Source organism: Uloborus diversus, chromosome 2 (genome assembly GCF_026930045.1).
Source record: "Uloborus diversus isolate 005 chromosome 2, Udiv.v.3.1, whole genome shotgun sequence".
NCBI lineage: Eukaryota > Metazoa > Arthropoda > Arachnida > Araneae > Uloboridae > Uloborus > Uloborus diversus.
The window spans coordinates 175,215,065-175,230,482 of record NC_072732.1 but is presented as its reverse complement, the minus strand read 5'-3'; the positions used below and the strand labels follow the sequence as shown (position 1 = coordinate 175,230,482).

Below are 15,418 nucleotides of genomic sequence, written 5' to 3'. Positions count from 1 at the left end.
ATAGCAATATTCAGAATCTGAAACAAAATTTGAGGATGACGTAGACAAAGAAGACATAAAAATTCAAATTGACCAGCTTCAGAAAGACTGTCATCTCTTACTGAAATCTGGTAATTTTGTAGCACTAAAGCTTGGGAAAACATGGTATCCCGGAGAAAAAGTAGAAGTTGACTATTTGCCAATCTAACTACAACTAGTCCCCTCATAGCAGAGATCTGAAACTAATTAAATTTGATGACCAACATGTTTGTCTAACATTAGACCTAATAAAATTGGTTTCACTCCTACTACTTTAGGAAATATAATCATTCGAAATTAGCATGTTGTGGCGGGTTTTTTTCTATTTATTTATTTATTTTTTTAAAATTTATTTTATTTGTTTATTTTTTTTTTTAATTTTAATCTTTTTACGTCCAAATAGTTTTTGTTTTGTTACAAAGAAGTGTAACTTTTAACATAAACAGCTATGGGCAGTAAGGGCGTCTTTATCTTGAACAGAAAATACTCGTTTTGATATAGCTAGATTATCATACCAATATAATCGCCTTGTTTTCCGGAAAAACAAATTTATTTATTCCAACCCTTCTTGCCATGCATTTGACCTTTAAGTGCAAATGGTCAACTTCTACTATTTCTCCGGGATACCATGTTTTCCCAAGCTTTAGTGCTACAAAATTACCAGATTTCAATAAGAGAGGACCGTTTTTCTGAAACTGATTGATTTGATGCTTTCTATTTTCTTTGTTTTAATCTACGTCATCCTCGTATTATATTTCAGATTCTGAATGCTCGCTATATAATACATTATGTTCATAACTATATAAGACTTTATGTTTATTTAATTTAGATAAAAATGAATAGTTGCATTCTTAATATAAATAACAGACAAAAAATTAGTAAAGTTGTAAAAATGTGAAGATTAGTATGACTATTTTAGCCTATAATGCCCATTACACAATCCATCTGTATCTATATCGATTTACTGTGTTTCTAATGCTTTTTATAAAGTTTTTTTTATAAAAAAACATTAGAAACGCATTATTTTAGGCGTCACTACTGTAATTTTATAATAAAGTTTAAAACAAATGGTGCAAAAAGCCATTCGAATTTGAAATGTCTTTCTTTAAATAGCGCCATATCATACTAATTTCGAACGATTATATTTCCGAAAGTAATAGGAGTGACACCGATTTTTTTAATTGAAATGTTAGACGAACATGTTGGTTATCAAACTTAATTAGTTTCAGATCTCTGCTATGAGGGCGAGAATGGTAGTTAGAGTTGAAACATTTGCGTTTTTGTGAAATTTATCAAATAAAGTTCCAATATCTTCTGGTGCCCCTATAAGTGACACCAATTTTATTACATATTTTTGATGTATGCAAGTGTAGCTAGAAATTGATGTAAAAATGTTGGTGTTATCATGAAGGCGCTTTGAGAAAATTGGGCTTGAATATAGTAAAAAATTTCATTTTCGGTCATTTTTAAACGGACTTTGCGGGCGTCGCCCTCGTAGTGACACCGATTTGACAGCTGTAATAGTATCTAACATGACCACATAATAATATGAAATTTAAAAATCCATGTCATTGTAAGGGCACTTAAAGCAACATGAATTTTAAAATCTACGATTTTGAAAAGTGCGCAAAAATGTGCCACGCCCCCTAAATTTAAAAATTTCATTTCTCAAAAACGGTAAGTCAGACAAAACTCATATTGTGGATTTACATTGCATTCATGATAAGGAACAACATATGTGAAAATAAAGAAAATCGAAAATGTCAACAATCACAAATGCCCTAAACTGCCTGATTCTTACAGACAATGGCTCTTAATTACAAAAAGTTTTTTTTTATGTATGCATTCTATAGTTACGTTAGTTACACAGTCTTCCGTAAAAGTACAACTAAGAACCAAAAAAGATAACATGTTTAAAACTTGGCAAGTTAAAAAAAAAATAATAATAATAACGATGACTAAAACTTGCCGCAAGTTTAAAATCCATTATCAAAAAAAGTAAAAAATTGTTTTCTAAATGAATTGAAGAACATGGGAAAATCCAACATCTATGTGGAACTGCTATAGAACTTGGTAACCGTTTAGATCTGAACTTTTTTTTGTCGGTGACACCGTCTACCCCGAACCTCATTTCGATCGAACTTGGCTTCTTTTTCACATTTATGTTTTGTTGGGATTAGACGTTTCAAACTCATCTTATGCAACGAAACAGAGTTTCTGAATGTTACAAATACAACACAAAAACAGATACAAATGTGACGACCAGCAACAGGCTCTTGGCCCAGTTAGGCTGGTCCTAGTCAATTTATTAGTCCCCAATAAAGATCAATGGTCCTCTTAAAGCTATCCACCCCCTTGCTCATTATCACCTCTTCCGGTAAACTGTTCCAAGTGCCTACAACCCTACTACAGTAGTAGTTTTTCTTCAGTTCCAGGTTAGCCTGAGATTTGAAGAGCTTAAAACAATGACCCGCCCTCGTCCTGCTTTCCGGTGCAAAAATATTAATCCATTAACATCATTCATTTTGATAAATTTAAAAAACTGAATCATGTCCCCTCTGACTCTCCTTTGCTCCAGGCTATACATATTAAGTCTGGTATCATAACGTAAATCTGAAAGTCCCTTAACTAGTCTAGTTACCCTTCTTTGAACCCTTTCCAATGCACAAATATCTTTCCTCAGATAAGGCGACCAAAACTGCACAACATACTTCAAAAATGGGATCTTACTAAACTCCTATATAAAGGCAGAAGAACCTTCTTAGGTTTGTTTGAAATAGATCTATTTATAAACCCAAGCAGTCTGTACGTCCCCAAATCAGAATTTGAGCAGGCAAAAAAAGTTAAAAATTTCTTACTCTAGCGATGATGTGAGAAAGCGTTGAATTGTATGATGAACGTTATTTTTTTGCAAAGTTTCAGTTTTACTAACAACCCGTTATGGTATGACGGAGGCAAATTGTCTTTTCATCAGAGAGATTGACCTCCAAGTTTGAAGTGTTCCAATAAATATCTGTACCTCAAAAGCCAAACAAAGGTAAGTCACATTTTCACTACATTTCAGGAGAGCGTAAAAACTTTTTTTTATTGCATACGAAGGTTGGAACTCGCGCTCTTATAAAACAGGTTAAAAAATACAAGGTTTGTTTTTTCTTTTTTACAAAATTATCTTGTTATGTCTTAGTGCGAAATAGGAATCTATTCATACAGTCTGGCCATCGATAAGATGAAAAGGATATAAGGGCGGAAATAAACGCATCTATTAGTTTTCAGGGATAATATCTTTTGAAAATAAAACTACCGTATTGTAGTTGCTCCAGCAATGAAATAATGCCATGCTAAGGTAAGGAATGACGGACGTAAGACCCCTATATATACGAGCTGACGTGACGCATCAGCTTAAAAACAGCCATTTTGGATCGGAGCACGTGTTTGAGTGGTTGTATTTTCTGGCAAGTTATCGGGTTTGGTAATTTTTCACTGCGAACCATTATTAGCGGCACGTGGATTGTTTATTAAATAAAATACTATTTTTGGAAAATTTGGCAAAAACCCGAAATTTTGCTGCGGTGACCATAGACTAATAATAAGAATAGACCGAGCTATGGCAATCCTTTTGCTCTCATAAACCAAACCATGTGACTGGTAGATATCCTAGCAACAGAGGACGCTAATCGTAGCAGACGATCAACGCCCGCGAGAAATAAAATGAATAGAATTGATGGAACACGGAAGAATGATCTTTTATGGAGTCCGATTTGTAAATTTGTTATTCTAAGTTGTAAATATTTTGTTAAAATAGTGAGTTTTTCGTTTAGATACTAGTATTGTGCATTTTCTTTAGTCAATTTCAATAATTCTCTAAGCAATTAAAGATGCAAGCGCCCAAAAAGAATCGGCAAACGGTAAGATTTTTACCTACTACTTCAATTTAAGATACCGATTAGTACATTTTTGCGTTAACGCAAAACGTTTACTCCATTTCGTTCACGCCAACGCTGACGTACCAGTTCCAAATGAAATAAAAGTTACTGAAAACTGTGATCAGAAATTAATTACTAATGTCAAAATAATGCATAACTTAAAAAAAAAAAGTCAGTTCAATCTCTGCACCTGGAAAAAAATTATAATCAAAACACATTACGACTTAAAATACATGTCGAGTACCAAACTATAGATAATGTTGCCATCTAGCAACCATGCTGACAAAGTTTTCGCCAAGCCAGTCACATGATGTATCCATGAACCAATTTTTTCATCAGCAAGTCTGGGAAAGCTCGTTCTACTTTTATTATTAGTCTATGGTAGTGACCCTAACTCTGCAACAATGAGAAATCCGGTCCAAAATGGCTGAACTTAAGCTGATGCGTCGGCCTGTATATATAGCGGCTCTAGACGGACCTAAGTAATCCGGTTTATCGTGAGTTTCACTGCTGGTGACGTACAGAGTCTTACAGAGCCAGTGATTTTGGCTACTAAAGAGCCGCTATATATACAGGCCGACGCATCAGCTTAAGTTTAGCCATTTTGGATCGGATTTTTCATTGTTGCGGAGCTAGGGTTACCACAGCAAAGTTTCGGATTTTCCAATTTGGCTAAAGATAACATTTTATTTAATAAACTTCTCACGTGCCGCTTATGTTTGCTAGCAGTGAAAAATCACCAAACGCGATTAGTTGCCAGAAAAGACAACTACTTTAACATGCGTTCCGATTCAAAATGGCTGAACTGCGTCGGCTCGTGTATATAGGGGCTTTAGACTCATATATATATATATATATATATATATATATATATATATATATATATATATATATATATATATATATATATATATATATATATATATATATATATATATATATATATATATATATATATATGAGGATGACACTCCACTGACCACCTCGAAATCGCCGAACGAGCTAAAAAATTATATCAAACAAGGTTATCAGTCGAATGAAACTTTAACATCGATAATAAAATCCTATTTTAGGTAGTGAATACAAATTAGTACCTAATTATTAATAAAACAATAAGTTGTAAACAAGTAAAAAATCAATACTGCAAAGCTTAAAATATTGCGGTAGTCAATAAAGGATTACTAATGATCAAACTCTGTGTTTTGCAAAAAAAAAAAAAAAATAATAATAATAATAATAAATGATCATTACAACAGATCTCGCGCCTATTGATATCCTTGTGATATTTTAAGCAACTAGGTTGGCACGATGGTTGGCGTCTTTGCGAAATAACCAATAAAACTTCAGAAACTACCGCTAATAGGAGAGTATTATTCTCCATTAATTTTCTATGAAGCATTCTCCCACGTTATCCTCATATAAAAAATTGCCGATGATCAAATAACCCGCGTGTTTCAATAATGAAACTCGCAACACTGCATGATAATTTGATAATATGTTTTGTTAAGGTTTAACATGCAGGTAAAGGCTTTATAGTGACAAGGCTGAACTCGATCCCGTAACTTTATTATTTTACTGTTAAGTCTGTGTCATTTCAGGGGAATGAAGAAATGGTCAACAATGAACGCTACCTATTGGATTTTAGGGTTAATCCACTGGAGAGAGTTAGGGTTACAATTTCAACTTTCAAAATATCACCAAAAAGGCAATGGCTTCGTACAAACGTAGTAGCAATTTTCCCCCATCATACCTCGGCGGGCGACTTTCTAGTTGAAAATATATTTAGAACTAAACACTAAAACCTAAAAAAGTATATATGCAAAGTACTTACTTCCATATTATCAATAGCTTTTTGAAAAGGCACATCTCTCTGAAACAAGAAAATTTATCAAATTTATGTATACAAACACACACACATTATATCTATATATCTATATGTGTCTGTCTGTCTATATTGACTACAGAGAAAAATTATACCGCTCTAAAAAACTTACCGACAATCATGAAACTTGTCAAATAGTGTTTGTCTGTAAATTAATAGATGACACCAAATTAAAAAAAAAAGAAAAGAATTTTGACGCCTTGAATTAAAATTAGGTTTTTACCAATCAAAAATTGCGATAACACCCTACTCGTTGGGTTTCTTGTATCTACAAATGGAATAGAATCGAAATGGCCAAGAAATCTGTATACCTCAGAGCCAGAAGGACGCAAGTCAAATTTTATGGTAGTTTTACAGAAGACAGGGAAAACTTTTCTCTGGGGCATGCAAAGGATGGGACGCGAGCTCTCTTAACCCTGCAAAAAAAAAGGAAAAAGGATTTTTTTAAAAAGAATTTCGTTCGATTGGCTCGATGCGGAATAGGCTTCTACATACAATGCACTAATCAACGAAAAACCAAATCTTTTGGACTTACGCACATCCATTACAAGGCACATCCATTAAAAAAAAAATGGTGATTAGATTGAGAAGCGCCTCGAACTTAAATTATCGACAGAGCTGAAAATCTCAATTTGTCGAATGAAACCCAAATTTTACGGAATGATGATCGTCCCCCCCCCCTCTCAATAATTTGTGTGTGTCATTTTTTTAGAGGGAGTGGCGAGTGCTTTTACTAGAGGAGTGCTTTATGTGAAGACAAGTTTCTTTTTGTTTAAGCGAGGGTCGATGAGAGTTGTGACATTTTTGAGAAATTTGAACGCCTTATGAAACTATGAGTCAAATATGAGGGGAGAATTTGGGGGATTCAAGAGATGGTTTTAAATTTACAATCCCAATCAATGTATGTTCACTGCACGGTTCCAGGGCAGTAGCCTGGGGGTGGCATTAGAGAGCAATGCCCTACCTTTTGTCACTAATGCTCCAACTATATTTTTACATTTAAAAAGTTCATATTCAGGGGGGGGGGGAGTCCCCAAATCTCCTTTTCTATAACGAAACAAAGATACTCTGAAATTGCGTTTTAAGATTCTCAATTTCTAAAAATTTCCGGAGGAGAATTTCGAACTCCATCCTTCCACCTAACGTCATCAGAGGCGACCTAAAATCGCCTTTTTAGGACTTCCAATTTCAAATAATTTCTTTGATAGGGCTCCAAACCCTACCCCTTCCCCAATCGTTGTGAAATAGAGCCTGTAGTAGGATTTTAATTTTCAAAATATTTCAGGGGAAAGCCTTTGAACTTCGCCTCTGTCTAATATCGCTAAAAGACGGTCTAAAGTTGCATTTTCAGAACTTCAAGTTCTAAAAATTTTGGGGAAATGCTCGTAATTCCATTTTTACTTTCTTCTATATCTAATATATAGAAGAAAGTATTGGATTCGTGCAAATTTTCGAATTTTGACGGATTCGAACGTTTTGAGGTGTGCTGAGTCCATTTCGACTATTTTTGGAAAATGTCTGTATGTGTGTGTGTGTGTATGTGTGTGTGTATGTGTGTGTGTATGTGTGTGTGTATGTGTGTATGTGTGTGTATGTGTGTGTGTATGTGTGTATGTGTGTGTGTATGTGTGTCACGTCTGTGTGTGACCAGTTTTTTGTGGCCACTCTACAGCAAAAACTACCGCATGAAATCGAACGAAACTTGGTACACATATGTGCCCCTATGTGAACTTGTGCCCATTGGTTTTTGGCGCGAATTCCTCCAATTGGGGTGGAGAAATGGGACGTTTTTTGAGTTACGCGTGCTTGCTATTCCTCAGGAAGTAACTAGCGGAATCAAACAAAATTTGGTCCATATGTTGCCAGTAACAGGAACAGGTGCTGATTCAATTATGGTGTCAATAACTCAAACGGGGGTTGAGCTATAGAACGTTTTTTGTCGTCAATTGTGACTGCTGTATCTCAAGAAATAATGAACGGAATGAAAGAAAAATTTATCGGCAAGTATCCCTTAGTGGGTATAAAAGCTGATTTTATTTTGGTGTCAACAGCTAATAAGGGGGTAGCGCAATCGCCCGTTCTTTTTTTTCTATTGTGAGTGCCCTATCTCAAAAAGTAATGCTACGTTCTGGTTGAAATTTGGAATATATGTGAATCCATATGTAAACAGGCTTTGGTTCAATTTTGGCGCCAATCGCGCCAAGAGGTGCTGATTTATTTTTATTATCATTATTTTTTAGCGAATAAAAATAGCTTTATTAGTGCAACAATAAGAAAGATAAATCGTAATAGATTACCGTCTGCTTATTTCTCGTGATTTAAATTGTATGGAAATGATCGGAAATATTATTTCAATGATTTAAAATTTTTAACTGTTGCCATCTTATGTTTGTTAACAAATAAAATATTTGTATTTAATTCAAGCAAGGCTTTTAAAATAACTTTTCAATTTTCGCTCTTGGGTCATTCCATGTCAAGTGATCCAAAGTTTTTTCCCTCACCCTTTTGTATTTCTTTTAAATTTGGCTCATCGATTGTACCCTTCGAGGTAATCAAAAGTCCAAATTTTTAGATTTTTATCTCTATTATTTTTTTATTTATGACACTTTGATTTTTCGAAAAACCCTCTTTTTTTCATGGATGTTTGAACAAAAATGGACAATAACTCAGCACCAAATATAGATAGAAAGATTTGGTAAAAAGCATTTTAAAGTACATTAGTTGCTGTTTAATTGGATATGCAACATGACTAATTTCAGAAAACTTTTAATTTTTAAAAAATGAAATTAAAATTTTAAATTTAAATTTCTCAGAAAAGATAAAATGAATTTTTTTTTTTAAAAATTCTCAAAAATTTGTGTGTATTTTATCTTCATTTTTTCAAAGTTTCAAGTTGGGATCTCAATGGGATCATTTTTTTGAATTTTTAAACAAAATTTGACTTATGTAATAATGACATTTTTCAGATTCTAACTAGTTAAATATAGGGTTCTCTTACTAAAGATGGTCTAGTAAGTAGTAATTGATCATGACTATGCCTGAAATGAGCTGACATGAATTTGTAGATTGGTGCCCCCCCCTGCCATACAACCACGTTTTATCTTTTTTTTTTTTTTTCAAAACTGTATTAAAAAACGTAAGAGTTATGATCTTAATAAACTGGGATGCACGCTGCTAAACATCAGCAGTGACTAAGGCTTATAAAGGGGGGGGGGGTCATAAAAACTAAAAGTCAGAAAAACTTTAACAGACAAATAGAACCACTCATTTGCAGTTTTTTTTTCTTTCGAAAAGTGGGACGATAATGGGAGGGGGAAGAGCAATCTGGAATGAAGCTTAACAACATGGATGGTTATGCTCAAACTAGCAAAATTTGTTTGATCTATAACTGCTTTTAATATATGCATACATAGATCTCGCTGCATTGCTCTCCTTTACAACTGAAACTAAAAAGAAAACTAGCATTAAAGAGAAGAAGACCGCCGCACTCCAAATGTTGCAGAAAGACAGTTTTATGCGGAGATACATATGATCTGATACTTAGATTGATTTTTAGTTTAGTGTGAAAAGAATGAAACAAAATGGGGGGAAACTCTCCTATTTTGCTATGATCTTGGGACAAACTATTTTTTTCCTCCCTCCAAAATTGAAAGTTGGCGCAGAGGTAGGGGATGAAATGAATCATAACTTTCCTTATCAGATAGTGAATTAATCAAGTAAATTTTGTGAAGTTCGGATTGAAAAAGAAACACTTTGTCCGAAAAAAAAAGCGTCAGGTGAGGCGTGATACTATTATAGTGCTAATCGTATGTGTGGGAGGGGGGGGGGAATGTACTTCGTCTTGCTTTAAAGAAGAACATTTACCAGCTTTTTATATGCTTTTTATTCATTTTGTTTTATTTTATCAATTTATTTATTTTTTGCGTTTTGAAAATAGTTTTGAAAAAAAAAAAAAAAAAGTGGTGGTGCTGGTGGGGGGGGGGGAGGGCTTTTTCTTGCTTTAAAGAAGATTATTTACCAACTTTCAATAAGTTTACTATTTATTTTGTTTTTATTTATTTATTTATTTATTTTAATTTTCAAAATGTTTTGAAAAAAAAATTAAAAGTGGTGGGGGGGGGGGCTTACCAATCTACAAATTCATGTCAGCTCATTTCAAGCATAATCATGATCAATTACTACTTACTAGACCATCCCCAGTAAGAAAACCCCATATTTAACTAGTTAGAATCTGAAAAATGTCATTATTTCATAAGTCAAATTTTATTTAAAAATTCATAAAAATATGATCCCATTGAGATCCCAAATTGAAACTTTGCACAAATAAAGATAAAATACACACAAATGTTTGAAATTTAAAAAAAAAAAATTCATTATATCTTTTCTGAGAAATTTAAATTTAAAATTTAAATTTCATTTTTTAAAAACTAAAAATTTTCTGAAATTAGTCATGTTGCATATCCAATTAAACAGCAACTAATATACTTTAAAATGCTTTTTACCAAATCTTTCTAACTATATTTGGTGCTGAGTTATTGTCCATTTTATGTTCTAACATCCATGAAAAAAAGAGGGTTTTTCGAAAAATCAAAGTGTTATAAATAAAAAAATAATAGAGATAAAAATCTAAAAATTTGGACTTTTGATTACCTTGAAGGGTACAATCGATGAGCCAAACTTCCAAGAAATACAAAAGGGTGAGGGAAAAAATTTCCCAAATTTTGGATCACTTGACATGGAATGACCCTCTTTGCTTTGTTTTTGCAATAATGCAGACATTGGGATGGTCGTCAAGTTTTTTCATGTGTAATTTTGTTTTTGTTGGGAATATTGCTTCCTCGTCAAGCATGGGGAGGGATCAGAAAAAAAAGAAAAATATAGAAGAAAGTTTCGTGATGGCCACAACATACTAGTTTTTTTCGTCTAACGTTATCAAAGTTGGCCAACTGAGTTTTTAGAAGTGAAATTTAAAATTTTTGGGGGAGAAACCCCTAACCCTCTTTTACCTAACATCTTTGATTACTGTCTAAAATTGCTATTTTATTAATTCAGTTTCAAAAAATTACTGGGAGAAATTCTCTGAACCACATCGTTACTAAAGATGGTCTCAAAATGCTACTTTTAACATTAATATTTCGAGACATTTCCTCAAACCTACCCTCTCCCTAACATCACCAAAAATCTCATGGAATTGTATTTTGGAACTTCTATTTCGAAAACTCCAAAGGAGAGTTCCGAATCCCACTCCTTCCCCTCATATCAACACAGATAAAATACAGTTGCGTTTTTAAGAACATCACTTTCAAAAAAGTTTCATGAGAAGCTCCATTCCTTAACATCATCGAACATGGTATTAAACTGCATTTTTGAACCTTCAATATCAAGAATATTCTGGGATAAATTCCTTTAATTCCTATGCTTTTTCTAACGTTGCCAAATATATTCTTCAACCACGTTTAAGACTTTAAATTCGAAAAATTGACCAGGAAAAGCGTCTGAATCTTCCCTCCACCAACATCGCCTAAGATCACCTATGTGTTTTTCGAGATAGGGTCTGGTGGGGTAAAGTGGTCATAAAATCGTAGATTTTCAACTTAGGTGGATATTAAATACAATAAATTCTTTAAACACTTCAACTTTTTTTGTTGTTATTTTACATTGCATTATTAAAGAACACAATACATAGAATTTCAGGAAAAATTATATTGATTTAAGTAGTTTTATAACAGTTTCATTTCCCTATGTATTTATGACCACTTTACCCCATGGGGTGGGGGAAAGTGGTCATAGTATGGGGTAAAGTGGTCATAGTTAAAAATAGATGCAAAACCGTTATAAATAACCGTAATATTTGTATATTTCGGTTATTTTTATAGTTACAAGTATATGCACGAGTGTATGCGGGTATACATGATCATGTATACGTGATTACCTACAGTATACATGTCTACGCGTATAAACAAACATCATATGCGTGTATGCACTTGTATCTCGAGTATATACATGCATACCTGAGTATATGCGTGTATAGTAGACATATATACGCATATATAGGTAATCAAAGGGGTGTGAGAAGGGAGGATACGAAGCAAAGAATCATAATGAACTTATGGTCGCTGACGCGCTACATGCACAGTAAGCCAGAAACTGATGGATGCAAAACAGGCCACAAATTTGTTACAAAGATGATTTTACTTGACCGGCTGTTGGCGAGATGGTTAGGCGCTGGCTTTGTATGTCTGTGGGGATGACGGTCGGTGGATTTTCGAGATGCAGAAAATCATCATGTCGTGTGATTATGCGGCATGTAAAAGATCCCTAGGGTATTCGTTTGGCTTAGAAATCCCTAGGCAAAATTAAAGTCCTAGTGCAATTTTGCATCAAAGAGAGCCCAGGTGCCTCCCCCAGGTGGAAACTGGATGTTAAAAAAACTATAGTGACATGCATCAGCGCCTTAATGGTGACACATGAAAGACTGATGCATTGTAGGGGAGGGCACTAGGTCTGGTTATGGCTCAGACGCCTCTTCAGGTGGGACTCTTATACACACCCATTGGAAAAAAAAGATGATTTTAACCAACATTTTAGTTTTTAAGAAATATTTAGAGCAGATGTTAAAGTTACGGCCTGTAGTAGTTCTAATACACGCATCGCAACAACGGCACAGCGGCTGATGAAAGTTTTTCAAAAGTCTCATTGTTGCAACAGAGAGTTCTTTGTGATTGCGACGCATGTATTACAGCAGCCGGCCCCAAATTTCATCAATCTCTTTAACACTTTCGAAGACCTAAAATGTTGCGTAAAATTGTATTTGTGTAATAAATTTGTGACCTGTTTTGCATCCCTCAAGTTCTGACTTTGCGTGCATGTAGCGCGTCAGCGTTGTGTTTGTGACCATATGTTTCTTATGATTCTTGCTTGTTCTACTCCCTTCTTACATCTTTTAAGAATTTTCCCAAGAGTTTAAACTCACCCTGTATACATGTATATCATATGCTTGTGTGTAAGTGTCTACTCGAGTTTTGAGTACGTACCCGTATATACGTGTCTACCTGAGTATATAAGTGTTCGTATATATACGAGTATAAGAGGGTAGATACGTGTATAGTCGAACGTATATCTTTATAGACAAAAAATACTTGCAGATATCCATATACTACGCGTTTATTGGTGCATTTATGTGAATACGTATATATACGTGCCTACACGAGTATATGCGTATGCATACGCATACACTGGTATATTTAATCCTTTTTACTGTAAAACCAATACATATTAAGTGAAATTGGTATTTCATTTATGTCTGCCTCATACTTAAAGATTAAGTGACGTTAGAAGAACAATGTTCGTTAAGCCTAATATTATGACCACTTTACCCCATCTTACTTAAATTGTTCTAAAAAATCAACCAAAATAGATTCAGCTAACTACTAATGAGTAAGAGTTCTTGAGACATGTAGGAAGCTTCCTATGCAGTCAATCTGTTCATAATTCTAACAAACAAAATTTTCCAAGAAAGTTAAAAGAGGTGTTTAGATTTTGAAACTTTTCATATTCACACAAATTATTTTATTTTACCAAATAAAATTTTGCCAGTTGTGAAATTTTGTATTCAAAATATAGTTTCTAACTACCCTATCGTAAAATAAAATTTTCACATTCATTCGAACATTTAATTCCAAGCTATAGCCATTTATTTGACGTATGACCACTTTACCCCATTGACCACTTTCCCCCACCAGACCCTACACTTTTAATAATTTTCTGAGGGAGAACCCAGTGCCCCTTTTTCTGTGCGATGTTACTTAACGTCTGAGCTCATGTTGCTAATTAGCCCAGTAAATTTAGGATTTTTTGCACCACAAATTTATAATTAAGAAATATTTTCAGAATTAGTTTCTCATAGCATGTAAAGTAAATTCTAAAAATTCTCCTACGATTCCATGTGAGCTTCAACCCAAAATGGCGGATCAAAGATAGTACTTTTGATCCGCCCTTTTTTACGCCTAGTACTTTTTGTTTTCCTTATAACTCGGTCAAAAATAAAGATTTTTCAGTTCTAAAAAACCTGTATGCTCTAAAAGTAATACTGTTTCGATATATACTCTAAAATAACCAATAAAAAAGTTCAAACAATTGTTTTGACATCAAAAGCTAAAATTTCTATTTTCTACGTAATATGCAGCAGAACGAAAAAGTTACTAAAATAAAGAATTTTTTTATGGTATTCTTTTTTAAAATATGAATTGAAAAACGATTGATTTCATCCATTTATTGAATAATCAAGTAGCTTTTATTCCATTTCTGAAAGAAGTCTTGCTATTTCAAGCTTTGGAAGGAGAATATGATAAGAGAAAAAAAGTGACCTTATAATAAATTTTCAAAAAATTGCAGAATATCATTTATTTAGTACTTTAAAAAGTGACATACAATATCTTTTTGAAAAGCGTGTAAAATATATAAAGAGAAGATAGTAATGTTAGATTAGATAAAATTTAGAGAAAAAAAGACTCAACATTCAATATCATTACCCTCATCTTCGAAAATGTGCACAGAAGTTGAATTTTTACATATTTCACCTAAACAATGCATGAAAACTTAAAACATTAAAGGTCTGCGTTTTACTTGGCATCTAAATCACAGTCTCACATAATTACTGTTAATTTGTAGTCACAAAACATTAAATGTGGAATTCCTTCGGAAGCTTCGGGAAGTGACAAAAGCGTTGTGAACATAACACATCCCCATTTAATTGGATTCACGTTTTTCTTAAGCCACTGTTGTACAATTGAATAAACACAAAATGGATGCTGTGAAGCAACTACACTTGTGGGTGGAAGAGTTGCCAAGCTTTAAATTTTAGAGAAGGAGTTTTGGTTACTTATTATAGCGGTTGTATCGTAAGATGTCTAGAGAACTAAGTGTTACTCCCACTAAAAAGATGTTTCAGCAACACTTCTGCAATCTGGGTGACCTTTTCTGGATGGATCAAGCTGGAAACTACTGAGTTGTGAGATCAGAAAAGGCAGTTTGAGATTTTCCTTTAGCAACTAGAAAGCTCAAGATTTACCCTTTCTGAATATAACTGACGTGGAGTCGGAGTCACATCCAGTGGCTGCGTGGAGCAAAAGAAGTAGATCCTTCAAGGTACCCAAGACTTCTTGTACTTTCAATATATTGTAATATTTTTCTTTGTATTAAATTGGTTTGGGGGTAAAAAATAGAGTGATGTTCCAGACATACCTCTTTCACTTAGAACCGAGAGCAGATCTGTATCAGTACCTATTACTGCGACTGGTCTGGAGCTGTTCTGGCATGTTTACATCGCAATTGAGCAAATTAATACATTGGCTTCCCTATCCACTTGTACAACAGTCACTCCTCCTAATCGGTAGTATTCCATCATAATTTGAATTAATCTTGATTTATTCTCAGAATTCCGCAAAAAGTTAGTCTATAAAATCGTTCCCATTACATTTTCTTCAAAGGGGAGTAGGCTCAGCCATTTTGAACATCACCCTTCTTTGTTTCTTCCCAATGTTAGTTGGTAATGCATCAGCGTATCCATTAAAAAACCACTGCTTCACATAAAAAG

The 15,418-nt window shown here is 33.8% G+C and overlaps 1 protein-coding gene across 1 annotated transcript in view; it reads right to left on the bottom strand.

Annotated features, from left to right (window-relative positions):
• The window catches only part of LOC129216167 (homeobox protein 2-like), a gene marked incomplete at its 5' end in the record, with an annotated part of 56,950 nt that overhangs the window by 22,611 nt on the left and 18,921 nt on the right, over nt 1-15,418 (bottom strand). Inside the window, 1 exon segment of the mRNA XM_054850338.1 lies at nt 5,773-5,811. Within this exon segment, the coding sequence (XP_054706313.1) occupies nt 5,773-5,811 (39 nt within the window).